Raw genomic sequence first — 13,892 nt, 5'->3', positions numbered from 1 at the left:
GAAAGACATAAGAATTGGAACATAAACAATTATAAGGAAAGATAAAAAGAAAAGAGATCTGGGGTTTCTCTGAAGACCTGGCTGGGAGGCCAAGTCCTCCCTGTGGCAATCTGCCATTGCCATGGAAACCAGTGGGCTGGACAACAGGGGATTGTGACGCTTGGGGGCAGGGAGGGGTGGTGACTAGTGACCAGTCTTCTGTCCCCCAGACCTTGGCCAGAGACTTCCTGAACACGCCAGTGGGAGTGGTGCCCCAAAACCAGCCCAGAGAAACCGCTGCCCCGCCGCCTTGATGACAACACGTCCACATCCTTTCTCGGCTGTGGCTGTCCAGCAGCCTTTCTTCATCCATGGCCTCTCCCAGATAACCAACAACTTGTACATAAGTAATAGTGAGGCATCCAACAACAAACTCATGTTATCTAACAACTGCATCACTACTGTCATCAATGTCTCAATAGAGGTGACCAACACATTTTATGAGAACATCCAATACCTAAAGGTACCGGTGGCCGATTCTCCTAGTGGGCGCCTCTACGATTTTTTTGACCCTATCACTGATTACATTCACAGCGTGGAAATGAAACAGGGCCGCACACTGCTCCACTGTGCCACTGGTGTGAGCCCCTCCGCCACTCTCTGCCTGGCCTTCCTCATGAAGTACCACAACATGTCTCTGCTGGAAGCCCACACTTGGACCAAGTTGTGCCACCCTATCATCCGGCCCAACAATGGCTTTTGGGAACAGCTTATCCAGTATGAATTTAAGTTATTTAACAAGAACACTGTGAACATGATCAATTCTCCAGTGGGTATGATCCCAGACATCTACGAGAAGGAAGTCTATTTGATGCTATGAGCCATCTGGGTCTCCCCTGACATCTGCTACAGATCCTATACCAACACTAAACGTGAACGCTGAACTTTGGTCAGTAAAAAAAATCCAATGCCTTTTAGATGGGCAAGCAAAAAAGGAGGGCTGCTGGAATTTTTAGCTTAGTGACCCTTATCTGTAAAGAATAAAATCCACTGAATGTAAGATGGTGACAATGTTTCTGGTCCTGTGGGTGGCTGGTCATGGCTGCTGGGGCCTGGCCAGAGAGGAGGGTGAGGAAGGTGGTGCCCAGCTCAGATGGAGCTGCATCTGGGCCCTGCCCAGTGCTGACTAACCCAGGAGCGAGTTCCCCAGAATCCCACCTGGTTCTTCCCACCCCAAAGCCAGAGCCTTAGACATCATGCAAACCCTGCGCTTCTCAAAGTAAGTGCCAACCTACTGGATAAGTGGACTTCATGGGGCGGTCTGGGAGCCCTGGAGGTATAGGAGAATCTACCCCTGTCCATACCTTCAACCACAGTGGCCCAACTCTGGTTTTTTTAGATTGGATTTACATATAAAATAGTTTTCAAAGAAACCATTACACTATATAAAGTTTAAAAATATTTTTTCAAGTGCTGTACTAGATGGCAAGGTCTCAAGGTGCCCTTGGTGACTCCCACCAGCCTTTGTGAAAAGGGACATCATCCCCCTCTCCAGGGCAAGTGTTGAGAGAGAGAGCAGGCCTGACGCCAGGCCTCAGGGCTCTCTCATGGTCCTTGGCTTGGAAGGCTGGAGCTGCTGGCCAGGACACAGCACAGTCACCCCTCACACCTCATCCCATTGTGACCTTGGACCTCTCAGAGTCCCTGTTTCCTCACCTGTCAAAGCAGTGACAGCCTGTCTCTCACAGGGTGGTTGTGAGTTCTTTAGTATGAGACCTAGCACATGAATGGTTCCATGCCTGGAGTAAAGCACAGCTGTTTTTTGTTGTTGTTGTGTTTTTGTTTTTTTAAATTTATTTAAGTGTGTTTTTCCAGGACCCATTAGCTCCAAGTCAAGCAGTTGTCTCAATCTAGTTGTGGAGGACGCAGCTCACAGTGATCCATGTGGGGATCCAGCCGAAGCACTGCAATCTAACCAACTGAGCTAACTGGCTGCCCCCAGGGCAGCTCTTGTTATTGATGATACTCTTTGGTCCTGCTGGATGAGTGTCAGCACATTCATCCTCACAATGGCATTTTCCCCATCTGTGCACAGCCCTTTGTTGTCTACAAAGTGCTCTTTCAAAAACTCACTCTGTCTATAAAAACAAATGGTTTAAGGTTCTTTCGGGCCCTACCTCAGAGGAAGCCTAGATTTAGAGTCCTTTCAAAGTTCCCATTATGTCATTATGTTTAATTCATGTGCAAGCAAGAAGCGAGAAGCACAATTCCAGCCCACCGCCACCACCACCAAAGGCCTTGTTTAGAATTGCTGACCATTAAGAGCCAGCATCCCAAGAGCCATCAGGATTCATGGGGGAACTTGCCAAAGGAACGAATGAGTGGGCCTCAGAAGTAGGCACTGGAATCCAGGATTATTCAAGCTCCTCAGGTACCTGGCTCAGGCTTGGGAGCAGCTATTCTAATCCAAAGGAATTTAGAGAAAAAATACATGAGACAAGAGCACAACTACTTCAGTTGATGCAGACCTGTGGGTCAATAGCCTGGTGAAGTCTGAATGCCCTTTCTCTCCAAACCCACCGCACTCCCACTTCCACAAAAGGAGTGCCCAGGGATACAATTTGGAGGGTGGAGGAGCAGGGCAGGGGTGGGCTATGAAAACAACTGCTCTGGACAGATCCCTTTCTTTTACAGATGGAAGAACAGGCTCACAGAACACACGGCCTCGTGTGGCAGAGCCCCCACAAAGCAGCCTTTCTGGCAGAAACCGAGATGGAAAATTTCTTTTAAAGTAATTTTTAGATTTGGGGATACATATATGTAATTTATACATACATATATAATATGTATATATATTTTTAATTCCTAAATTAGCAGACCATAAAATAACTCTCTTTGGACATACAGTTCTACTAGTGTTAACACATGCATCGTGTAACCACTACCGCAATCAGGATACATTGCAATTCTATAACTACAAAAATTTCCCTCATGCTTCTCCTTTATAGTCATTCGCTGGCTCCATCCCAGCCCTGGCCAAAAGCTGATCTGTTCTCTGTTCCTATGGACTTACCTTTAACAGAACGTCACATAAATGGAATCATACAGGATGTAACCTCTGCAGACCACCTTCTTTTACTTACCATAATGTCTTTGAGATTCATCCATGTTGTATTCTATTGTATGGATGTACCACAGTTTTTTTTTTTACATTCACCTGTTGAAGGATATTTGGGTTTGTATTAATTTTTTAAGAGCTGCTGTAACAAAATACCAAAAAACTGGGTAGCTTAAAATGACAGAAATCTGCTTTCTCACAGTTCTGGAGGTCAGAAGGCCTAAATTAAGATCTCCGCAGGGTCATGACCCCTCTGAAACTTGTAGGGGAAAAAAATCCTTCCTTGCCTGTTCCTAATTTCTGGGTTGCTGGCAATCCTCGGTGTTTCCTGGGTTGTAGATGCATCACTGTGGTCACATAGCCATCTTCCCTAGAGTGTCTTCACATCCGTTCTCCCTTTGTGCATATCTGTGTCCAAATTTCTCTCTTCCTATAAGGATACCAGTCACATTAGGGGCTCACCCTACTCCAGTATGACCTCATCTCAACTAATTACATCTGCAACAACCTTATTTCCAAATAAGATCATATTCTGAGGTTCTGGGGGTTAAGACTTCAACATATTTTGGGCGGATACAATTCAGCCCATAGCAGGGTTGTTTCAAATTTTGGGCAAGTATACATAAAATGCTATAACACAGAGAGAGAGACACACACACAGAAAAGAAGAAAAGGATAATGCCACCTGTGTGAGGGCTCAGAACAAGCCACCCCAAGATGTGTTTCTGTGGTATGCAGATTATTTTGCATTAAAGGCAATTTTATTTTATTTTATTTTTTAAGATTTTTTTTTTTATTGGGGAAGGGGAACAGGACTTTATTGGGGGAACAGTGTGTACTTCCAGGACTTTTTTCCAAGTCAAGTTGTTGTCCTTTCAATCTTAGTTGTGGAGGGTGCCATTCAGCTTCAAGTTGTTGTCCTTTCAGTCTTAGTTGTGGAGGGCGCAGCTCAGCTCCAGGTTCAGTTGCCGTTGCTAGTTGCAGGGGGCTCAGCCCACCATCCCTTGCGGGACTCGAGGAGTTGAACTGGCAACCTTGTGGTTGAGAGCCCACTGGCCCATGTGGGAATCGAATTGGCAGCCTTCAGAGTTAGGAGCACGGAGCTCCAACAGCCTGAGCCACCAGGCTGGCCCCTCCTAAAAGCAATTTTAGCTTTAGGCTCAAGAGAAACTTCTGACCCTCCTTTAACTACTTAGATGAACTTGAATTAGGGGCCTTGACCTCTTTTGACCCACTTACAAGGCAGGGCCAACTGCTAATTACTGAACATCTGCTTTTCTTATTATCTTGTAATGACCTTTTGAAGCCCCCAACGTACCTTACCTCATCTTTAGTTCAGAGTGCCATACATACTTCATCTTAACTTTCTATTCCTGAACTTCTCATGCATATGGTGTCGTGCGAGGCGGCCTGGGGTGTCTCAGCTCCCGCTCCCCACATAAGAATGCAGGATATGGTGAGGCCAAAAAGGAACACCCATGGAGCCATAGGTAGGGGAGTCACACCACTATACTCTCGCTGGCGGCTGGGTTGGAGACACAGGAAACAGAAGCCACACAGTTCTCAACCCTCACTGTGCCGCTTGCAGGCTCAGCCACCATCTTCTTGCTAGCCCACATTTTCTGCTAGCCTAGCCACGGCAGTTATATTAGTGCCCAATGGCTCAATGGTTACAGCTGACGGCCAACTAGCCACAGCTGATGGCCATTTGATCACAGTCGATGGCCATTTACTGCCTGAGCCAGCACCTTTCTATGTGAGGCCGAGAGCCTGGAAACTGCTTTTTGGGGCTCTGTCCCCACAATGGGGTCTCCAACTCTCTCATTTATGTAGGGTTCCCATACACACAAATGTATTTATTTTGGTTATTTTCTCTTGCTAATCTGTCCATGTCTATTTGATTATTAGACCAGCCAAAAGAACCTGTCGTGCGGGGCGGCCTGCGGGGTCTCCTGTCCCGCTCCCCACATAAGAACGCAGGATATGGTGAGGCCAAAAAGGAACACCCATGGAGCCACAGACAGGGGAGTCATACCACTCTAGTCTCACTGGCAGTTGGGTTGGAGACACAGGAAGCAGGAGCCACACTGTCCGCAACCCACTGTCCTAACTGCAATCCGCGCTTGCTAGCCACTATCTTCTTGCTAGCCCCCATTCGCTGCTAGCATACCCATGGCAGTTATATTAGTGGCCAATGGCTCACTGGTTACAGCTGACGGCCAACTAGCCACAGCTGATGGCCATCCAATCACAGTTGATGGCCATTTACTACCTGAGCCAGCACCTTTCCACGTGAGGCCGAGAGCCTGGAAACTGCACTCCTGGCTCTGTCCCCACAGAACTGTAAGGGTAAAGGAAAGTTTCTTCCTCCTCTACACCTGGAGAGAAAAAAGAGAATTGTGGCTGTTTAAAAGTAGACTATGAGCTAAATGAAAAACAATAATAACCACCATTTATTAGAAAGCTATTATATGCCAAGCACAGTATCAGGCACTTTATAGTGTCTCTAGTCCTTACAACACTCCTTCAAGGTAGTTATTACCCACATCATACTAATGAGAAAAAAGAGGTTCCAAGAGGTTAAGAAATTTGCCTGAGGTTAAGGAATTTGCGTAAGGAATTTGCACTCACCTAAGAGTAAAGAGGTGACACTAAGACTGGGCTATGTTTTTGTGCATTTCTTTTGAGACAAAAGTATGTAAACAGATTGAAAGAAGGAAAATTTTTGAGTCATACCCTTCATTCCCAAATAGTGTACATACAAATCACCTGGGGTGTTTTTATTATACAGAAACTTGGGCCTCATCACCCAGATTCAGTAGGTAATAGGTAAGGTCCAGGAAGCTACATTTTTTTTTCTATCAACAAATATTTATTGGACATCTCTGTTGCTAGAACAAGGTATCTAGAGTTGGAACATATTACTATAAAGCTACATATTTAACAAGTATCTCAGATGACTCTGATAAAGACTGAGAAACATCAACCAAACAATTGTTAATACTAGGTATTCTATATCTTCTCATCTTTGTCCTTCTTTTTTGAATTCTGTTCATTCCCATAGACAGTTTTCTATCAGAGTGTAAATCTTTTATTTTTCTTTTCTGTTGTAAGAACTAAAATATAGAATAAGGATATTCAACTTTTTTTATCAATACGTTGCATATATTTTCCCGTTTATCATTTGTGTCATTTGTTTATGGTACTTGTTTGTGATTCAAAAGTTTACCTTTGTATGTAGTTAAATCTATGAGTCTTTCTTAAAATTTTATTATTAGTTTCAGGTGTACAAAACAACATAATGATTAGACATTTACACCCCTCACATAACTCCCCAGTCTACTACCCCTCTGACATCGTGTATAGCTGTTACAATACCACTGACTATATTCCCTATGCTGTACTTTACATCCCGTGAATATATATATACACGTATATATATATATATATATATATTTATAGTTGACATTCAATATTATTTTATATTAGTTTCATGTCTACAGTGCACTGGTTAAACATTTATATAATCTATGAAGTGATCCCCCTGATAAATCTAGTACCCATCTGACACCCTACATAGTCTTTACAACATTTTTCATTATATTCCCCGTATTATATTTAAATCTATGAGTCTTTAACTGAACAGTTTTTGCTTCTGAATAATACTTTAAAGATTTTCTCCATTGCATAATCATAAAAATGTTAACTATTATTTTCTCCAAATTTATGTTTTTTTCACTTTAAACCTTTTCCCTAATTTTTCAATTTGAAAAATTTCAAGCATCCAGAAAGTTCAAAGAATATAGCACAATAAGCATCCATACTGGCTCCACTTAGGTTAATCAGTTGCTAACCTTTTGTCATATTTGTTTTCTCTCTCTTATAATACTTATTTTCTGTCCCATTTGAAAATAAGTTGCAGATTTCATGTCACTTCACCCTCGAATACTTCACAATGCATCACCTAAGAATAAGGACATTCTCCTACATACTCATAATATCATTATCAAACTTAAGCCAATTAATAAAAATTTCCTCATACTCAGTCCATACCGGTATTACAATTTTAATACAGTTTTTTCCTTTCACATATATATATGTGTGTGTGTGTGTGTGTGTGTGTGTGTACAATATATGTACATTTAAATAGAAGACCATCTACTCAGAATGTCTGAAAATTGATCAGGTATTAACCATATTTCTGGAGTTTATATATCTTAATTTCAAAGGCTTATGTTAGAAAATTTTAATTTAGTGTACTAAAACACACACACACACACACACAGAGTCATTCAATTCTTTACAATTCAAATTTTAAAACAGTTTTTGCCTGCTACAACAGTTAGCATCCTATCTTATGTTACCAGTGAGACGTCTGTGACATCACATGATTATCCATTCTGATCTACACTGTTGAGGTGAAGAGGGAAAGATATACAATAAGAGGGTATGTTTACCTGTGGATATTTGAGGGCCCATCTCCAGCTATCTGTATGTCTCCTCCCCTATAAATGAGATACAGTATAGGCAAGTGGGGAAGTGACCTCTTGATCACCTTGTGGCAACTGACTGTTAAGGGGAGAGGAGGCATGAGTTTCATGGCAACCTTTTGGTGCTTGGGCCACACTCTCTGCCAGGCCCTCTCATCCTGAGAGATGGATCAAGATCTCAGTCACGTAGCTGTGTTTAGAAAGCTTATTAAACAAGACTTTCTGAAATAGGGCTCAATAGTGTTAGAATCTGGACTTATGATTGGCCTCTTTCTTCACTAGTCTCCGGTGAAGGAATAAAAAATGAGCATGGGACTTGACCAAGTTAGAAGGCCTCTGTGATAAATTTGATTGAACTCTGGAAGTTCCAAGTTTAGGCAGGACTGGGGCCCGTGCTGAGGACAGTGAGAGTTTGCATTTGTTTCTAGCTTTATTGCACAGTGGTCAAAGAATGTGGCCTGCATAATTTTTGCTTTACAAAATTGAGATTTTTCTCATTAATTGCCTCTTGAACAGTAAAAACATATATATATATATATATATATATATACACACACATATGTATATATATATATATATATATGAATGTTTAATGTTTGAATAGGTATTATTCTTGTGATTGAGCATTTAAATGGTACATAAGGGTATATAGAGTGAAAAGTGTCCTCACTTCTGTCCTCAAGCCAACCAATTTCCCTCCCCAAAGGCAGCCAATATTATTAGTTTCTCCTGTATTCTTCTAAGATATTACTTTATGCATCTACATATGAATTTTTTCAACAAGTAAGAGCATGCTTACACACTGTTCTCTATCTTGGTTGATAATACATGCTAAGTCAGTACCATAATTCATTTAATCTGCCTCTTATTGATGGACATTTAAGCTGTTGCCGGAATTTTGCTATTATAAATAATACCATAGTAAGTAAACTTGTAGTTAAGTTTATGTACATAAAATATTTTATTCATGTGCAAATATATCCATAGGGTATTATTAGAAATGGATACAGTGGGTCTGTGTTCAGGAAAACCTAGTTTTCAACCTGTGTTTCCTGTACTACTCATACAACTACTACATTCACATAGAACACTTTACTTCTGACACTTCTGGTCACCACTTGTGAGGAGGTTTTCCCCCATACCCAGCAATTCTGTGACACCAGCTGGGTGTCCTACAATGTAACTCAATTCTGACACTAGCTACCTGGAGATAGTGTCAGACCCCACAGGTTAAGGGCTCAGTCCCACAAGACTGCTCCCACACTGATGCCAGTGCCAACTGCAAGTAGTAGGTCCCCAGGCTACCAACAAAAGTTGTGGCTACAACTCAGAAGTTCCCATGACCCCCCTCCTCAGGTTTGATTAATCAGCATGGGCAGCTCAAAGACTCAGGGAAACACGTTTACCAGTTTATTAAAGGATATGATAAAGGATACAGACAAACAGCCAAATGAAGAGATACACAGGGTGAGGTCTGGGAGGGTCCTGAGTGTTCACCCATCTGGAAGCTCCTTGAATCCCCTACTATTGGGATTTCATGGAGGCTTCTTCATGTAGGCATGATCAATTATTAACTCCATTTCCAGCCCTTCTCCCCTTTCTGGAGAAGTGGGGCCTGAGGGTGGGGCTGAAAATGCCAAGCTGCTAAACATGGTTTGGTCTTTCTGGGGACCAGCCCCCATCCAGGAGCCCACCCAGAGTCACCTCATTAGAACGAAAGATACTTCTAGTGCTCTTATCACTTAGGAATTTACAAGGGTTTCAGGAGTCCTGTGTCAGTGATGGGTCAAGATAAATATTAGAACAAAAGATATTCCTGGCATTCTTATCACTTAAGAAATTGCAAGGGTTTTAGGAGGTCTGTGCCAGCAACCAGGGGCAGAGACTAATGTATATCTTTTCTATGATCTCACAGGACCCAATTTCATAATTTGAAATTTTGATAAACACTGCCAGATAAATTCCTATAGATGTTATCAACACCTAGCAGCAATGTACACAAGTATGCGTTTCTCCACTGAATCAGCAGTATTGCCTATTATCACACTTTCATATTTTTGCCATTCTGACCAGTGAAAAATGGTATTTCGGTTCGCTTTTAATTTGCATGTCTCTTATTATGACTAAGTTCTAGCATCTTTGCATTCTTTTAAAACCACTTGTATTTTTCTTTCTATGAATTGGCTGCTCATATCAATTTTTTTATTAGATTGCTAGTTTTTTTCTTACTGATTTGTAAAAATTCTATCAGATACATGAGACATTTGTCTGTGATTAGAATTTCAAATAATTTCTTCAGTTTTTCATTTGTCTTTTGACTTTGCTTAGAATGAATTTGCTAGGCAGATTATTTTTACTTAATTAAATTTATTATTTAATGCTTTTGGGTTCTGTGTCATTCTCAGAAAGGCTTTCCACAGTAAGATTATGCTAAAAATGTCTCCCATAGCTCTTTAAATACTTTGATGGTTTCAATTTAAACATTTAAACATTTGATCCATCTATAATATATCCTAGTGTGAGGTATGGATCCAACATTACTTTTTTTCAGATTGTTACCACCATTCTCATGTATTTATATAATTTATAAGATAAAATGTGTTATACTCACATACAGTTTCTTACAATCCATAATATATGTATAGTCTCAGTAGTATTCATATTCCTAATATTCACATTTATTTTTTGTTCTGCTTGACAGGCCCAAGACTAAAAGGTATGTTAGTCTTATATTGCTATTGTCTCCATGTCAATTTCTCCCATATTTATGTGATTGCTAATTTTATGTGTCAATTTGGCTAGGCTACAGTGTCCATTTGTTTGGTCAAACACCAGTCTAGATGTCCATGTGAAGGTATTTGGGGATGTGACTAATGTTTACAGTCAATTGACTTTAAATAAAGCAGATTACACTCCATTATATGGGTAGGCCTCCTCCAATCAGTTTAAGGCCTTAAGAGCAAAGACAGGTTTCCTGAAAAAGAAGCAATAGTTCCTCAAGACTGCAATATACAAATTCTGCCTGAGTTTTCAGGTGCCTGTCCTGTCCTGAAGATCTCAGACTCAAGACTGTAACATCAACTCTTACCTGAATTTCTAGCCTGTTGGCCGGCCCTACAGATCTCTGACTTGACAACTCCCACAATGATGAGAGCCAGTTCCTTACAATAAATCTCTCTCTCTCTCTCTCTCTCTCTCTCTCTCTCTCTCTCTCTCTCTCTCTCTCTCCCTCCCTCTCTCTCTCTCTCTCTCTCTCAATATGTACAGGCATATCTCATTTTATTGTGCTTCACTTCATTGTGCTTTCACAGATGTTGCGTTTTTTACAAATTGAAAGCTGGACCCTCCCCTAGCAAAAAGATTGTGACTTGCTTTATTGCAATACATGCTTTACCATGGTCATCTAGAACTGACCCCGCATATTGGTTTTGTTTCTCTAGAGAACCCCGACTAACACAATTTCTAATATTTTTTCTTTATATATTTTGATGGTATAATAGAAAAAAAATAACTCTCTTTGCCTGAATAATGCTTTCTGTATTGATGTGCTAATATTGTCAACTCCTCCCGTTTTTTTGTCTGCATTTGTTTAATACGTCTTTGTCTAATTTTTACTTCATAAGATATTATGTCATTTTTTTAATAGTATGTCTCCTGTAACTAGATTATACTTAAATTTCTTTTATTTAACCAAGTCTTTTAATAGGGGATTTCTATTTTTTAAATCTGCAATCTTTGGTTTTAGGCCATTTTGTTCTGTGACTTATTTATTAACATTTCTCTGCCATTGTCTTTATTTTCAGTTTGGTTTTAGTCTTCTCCATTGTTTTAGAAAGTATTTTATTCTATTAATTGAAAGCAGTTACCTGGAGGAAGTGGAAACTTGTACTTTTTGCTACACCTTTCTATTTCCTGAATTGACACAGTAAATATATTAGCCAATACAGAACTTCAGGTTTTTAAAAAGCTTTCTTTAACGTATTTTTATCTAATGGATGGGTCCAGAGTGAAATGGCATATTTTGAATCATGCTTTTGAGATATAGAAGTTAGCATACTTTATCTTTACTTCATTTCCCATTCTAACCCATGAAAATGTTAACTCAGGTATTAGATTCATATAATTTTATTATTATTTTTAAAATTTAGAACCTAATTTGAGTTAAAAAGTGAGGTTCAGATTTAGCTTTATGATTAGATATGGTGCAATAAGTTAGATGCACTTTTATTTTGGCTTGATAATGCTCCCCTCCATGACTTCCCCATGCTTGAGCTTTTTTTTTTTTTTTTAACTTCATCTCTTGGTTGATTGGAAAATACTATAAACCATTTTTTTCAACAAAGTGATATATTTTATGATCCCTTAAACAGCACTGAGTGTTTTTTATGACATCTTTGCACCTGAAAGACAACTCAGATGTATAGTACATTCTGGGGTCAGAGATTTTTCTCTTTGAAATTCTAGCTATGAGAAGTTAGACAGATGGACATTTGTTTTTTATCCGGGCAATCTGATTTCATTTTTTTGCCTGAACAATTATAGACATTTTAATATTGTACCTTAAAACTTTTGCCATGATGTGTCCAACTGTGTCCCATTTTACTGACTTTGCCTAGAACATAGAGAGCTCTTCAGTCAACATATATGGTTTTTCAACAGACGAAAATTTGTTTATTTTAATTTTATTCCATCTTTTCCATTTGCCTTTGTTCCTCTATCAGGAACACAAATTATCCACACGTTGGTTCTCTACTTCCTCTACTCTTTCTCCACAGCTATTATCTTCTCTCTTATTGTTTCCATCTCTGCCTTTATACACTCTATTCAATTTCTTAGCATCAGCTTTGTTCTAGACAACGAGTGCAATTTTCTGTGAAATAATTTTTCTTTTCTCTGTCTCCAATATGTACTTTAATTTTGTTTCTGCTTTTTTTCTTTTTTTAAAAATTATTTCTCTGTTTTAAGTTGCTGTTGACATTCAATATTATGTTAGTTTCAGGTGTACAGCATAATGGTTAAGTATTTATATTAAATTATTCAGTGATCCCCCCGATTAGTCTAGTACCCACCTGGCACTATATATAGTTGTTGCAACATGATTGACTATATTCTCTATGCTGTACTTTACACCCCCGTGTCTATTTTGTAACTGCCAATTTGTATTTCCTAATCCCTTCCTCTTTTTCACCCAGCTCCCCAACTCTCCTCTCCTCTGGTAACTATCAGTTTGTTCTCTGTATCTACTACTCTGTTTCTGTTTTGTTTGTTCCTTTATTTTGTTCTTTAGATTCCACATATAAGTGAGATCATATGGTATTTGTCTTTCTCAGTCTGACTTATTTCACTTAGCATAATACCCACTAGGTTCTTCCACGTTGTTGCAAATGGTAAGATTTCATTCTTTTTTATGGCTGAGTAATATTCCATTGTATATATGTACCACCTCTTCTTTATCCACTCGTCTATTGATGGGCACTTGGGTTGATTCCATATCTTGGCTACTGTAAATAGTGCTGCAATGAACATAGGGATGCATATAAATTTTTGAATTACTGGTTTGAATTTCTTCAGATAAAAACCCAGCAATGGAATTTCTGGGTCATAAGGTAGTTCTGTTTTTAATTTGAGGAACCTCCAAACCATTTTCCATAGTGGCTGTACCAATTTGCCACCCCAACAACAGTGTATGAGGGTTCCCTTTTCTGGGCATCCTCACCAACACTTGTTTGTTGATTTATTGATGATGGCTGCCCTGACCAGTGTGAGGTGATATCCTATTGTGGAGTTGATTTGCATTTCTCTGATGATTAGTGACACTGAGCATCTTTCCATATGTCTATTGACCATCTATATGTCCTCTTTGGAGAAATGTCTATTCAGGTCTTCTGCCCATTTTTTAATTGGATTGTATTTTTTGGGTTGTACGGGTTCTTTATAAATTTTGGATATTGATCCCTTATCAGATGTATCATTGGTGAATATGTTCTCCCATTCAGTAGGCTGCCTTTTCATTTTGTTGATGGTTTCCTTTGCTGTGCAAAATCTTTTTGGTTTGATGTTGTCCCATTTGTTTATTTTTTTCTTTTGTTTCTCTTGCCCAAGGAGACAGATCAGAAAAAATATCACTAATTTTTGCAATGTCAGAGAGTTTACTGCCTACATTTTCTTCTAGGAGTTTTATGGTTTCAGTTGTTACATTACATCTTTAATCCATTTTGAGTTTATTCTTGTATATGGTGTAAGAAGGTGGTCCAGTTTAATTTTTTTGCAGGTATCTGTCCAGTTTTCCTAACATCATTTATTGA

At 39.6% G+C, this 13,892-nt stretch overlaps 1 protein-coding gene across 1 annotated transcript; it reads left to right on the top strand.

The window, feature by feature from the left end:
* The first annotated feature begins 292 nt into the window (after positions 1-292).
* Positions 293-859, top strand: DUSP21 (dual specificity phosphatase 21). Its single transcript, XM_033102792.1, has one exon. The coding sequence runs from the start codon at positions 293-295 to the stop codon at positions 857-859; it is 567 nt and encodes a 188-aa protein (XP_032958683.1).
* Positions 860-13,892: the final 13,033 nt, after the last annotated feature.

This window comes from Rhinolophus ferrumequinum, chromosome X, assembly GCF_004115265.2.
Source record: "Rhinolophus ferrumequinum isolate MPI-CBG mRhiFer1 chromosome X, mRhiFer1_v1.p, whole genome shotgun sequence".
NCBI lineage: Eukaryota > Metazoa > Chordata > Mammalia > Chiroptera > Rhinolophidae > Rhinolophus > Rhinolophus ferrumequinum.
This window is presented reverse-complemented; position numbering and strand designations above follow the sequence as displayed.

Excerpts from the sequence above, each read along its gene's own strand:
- DUSP21 (XM_033102792.1), top strand. The coding sequence starts at position 293 with ATGACAACACGTCCACATCCTTTCTCGGCTGTGGCTGTCCAGCAGCCT.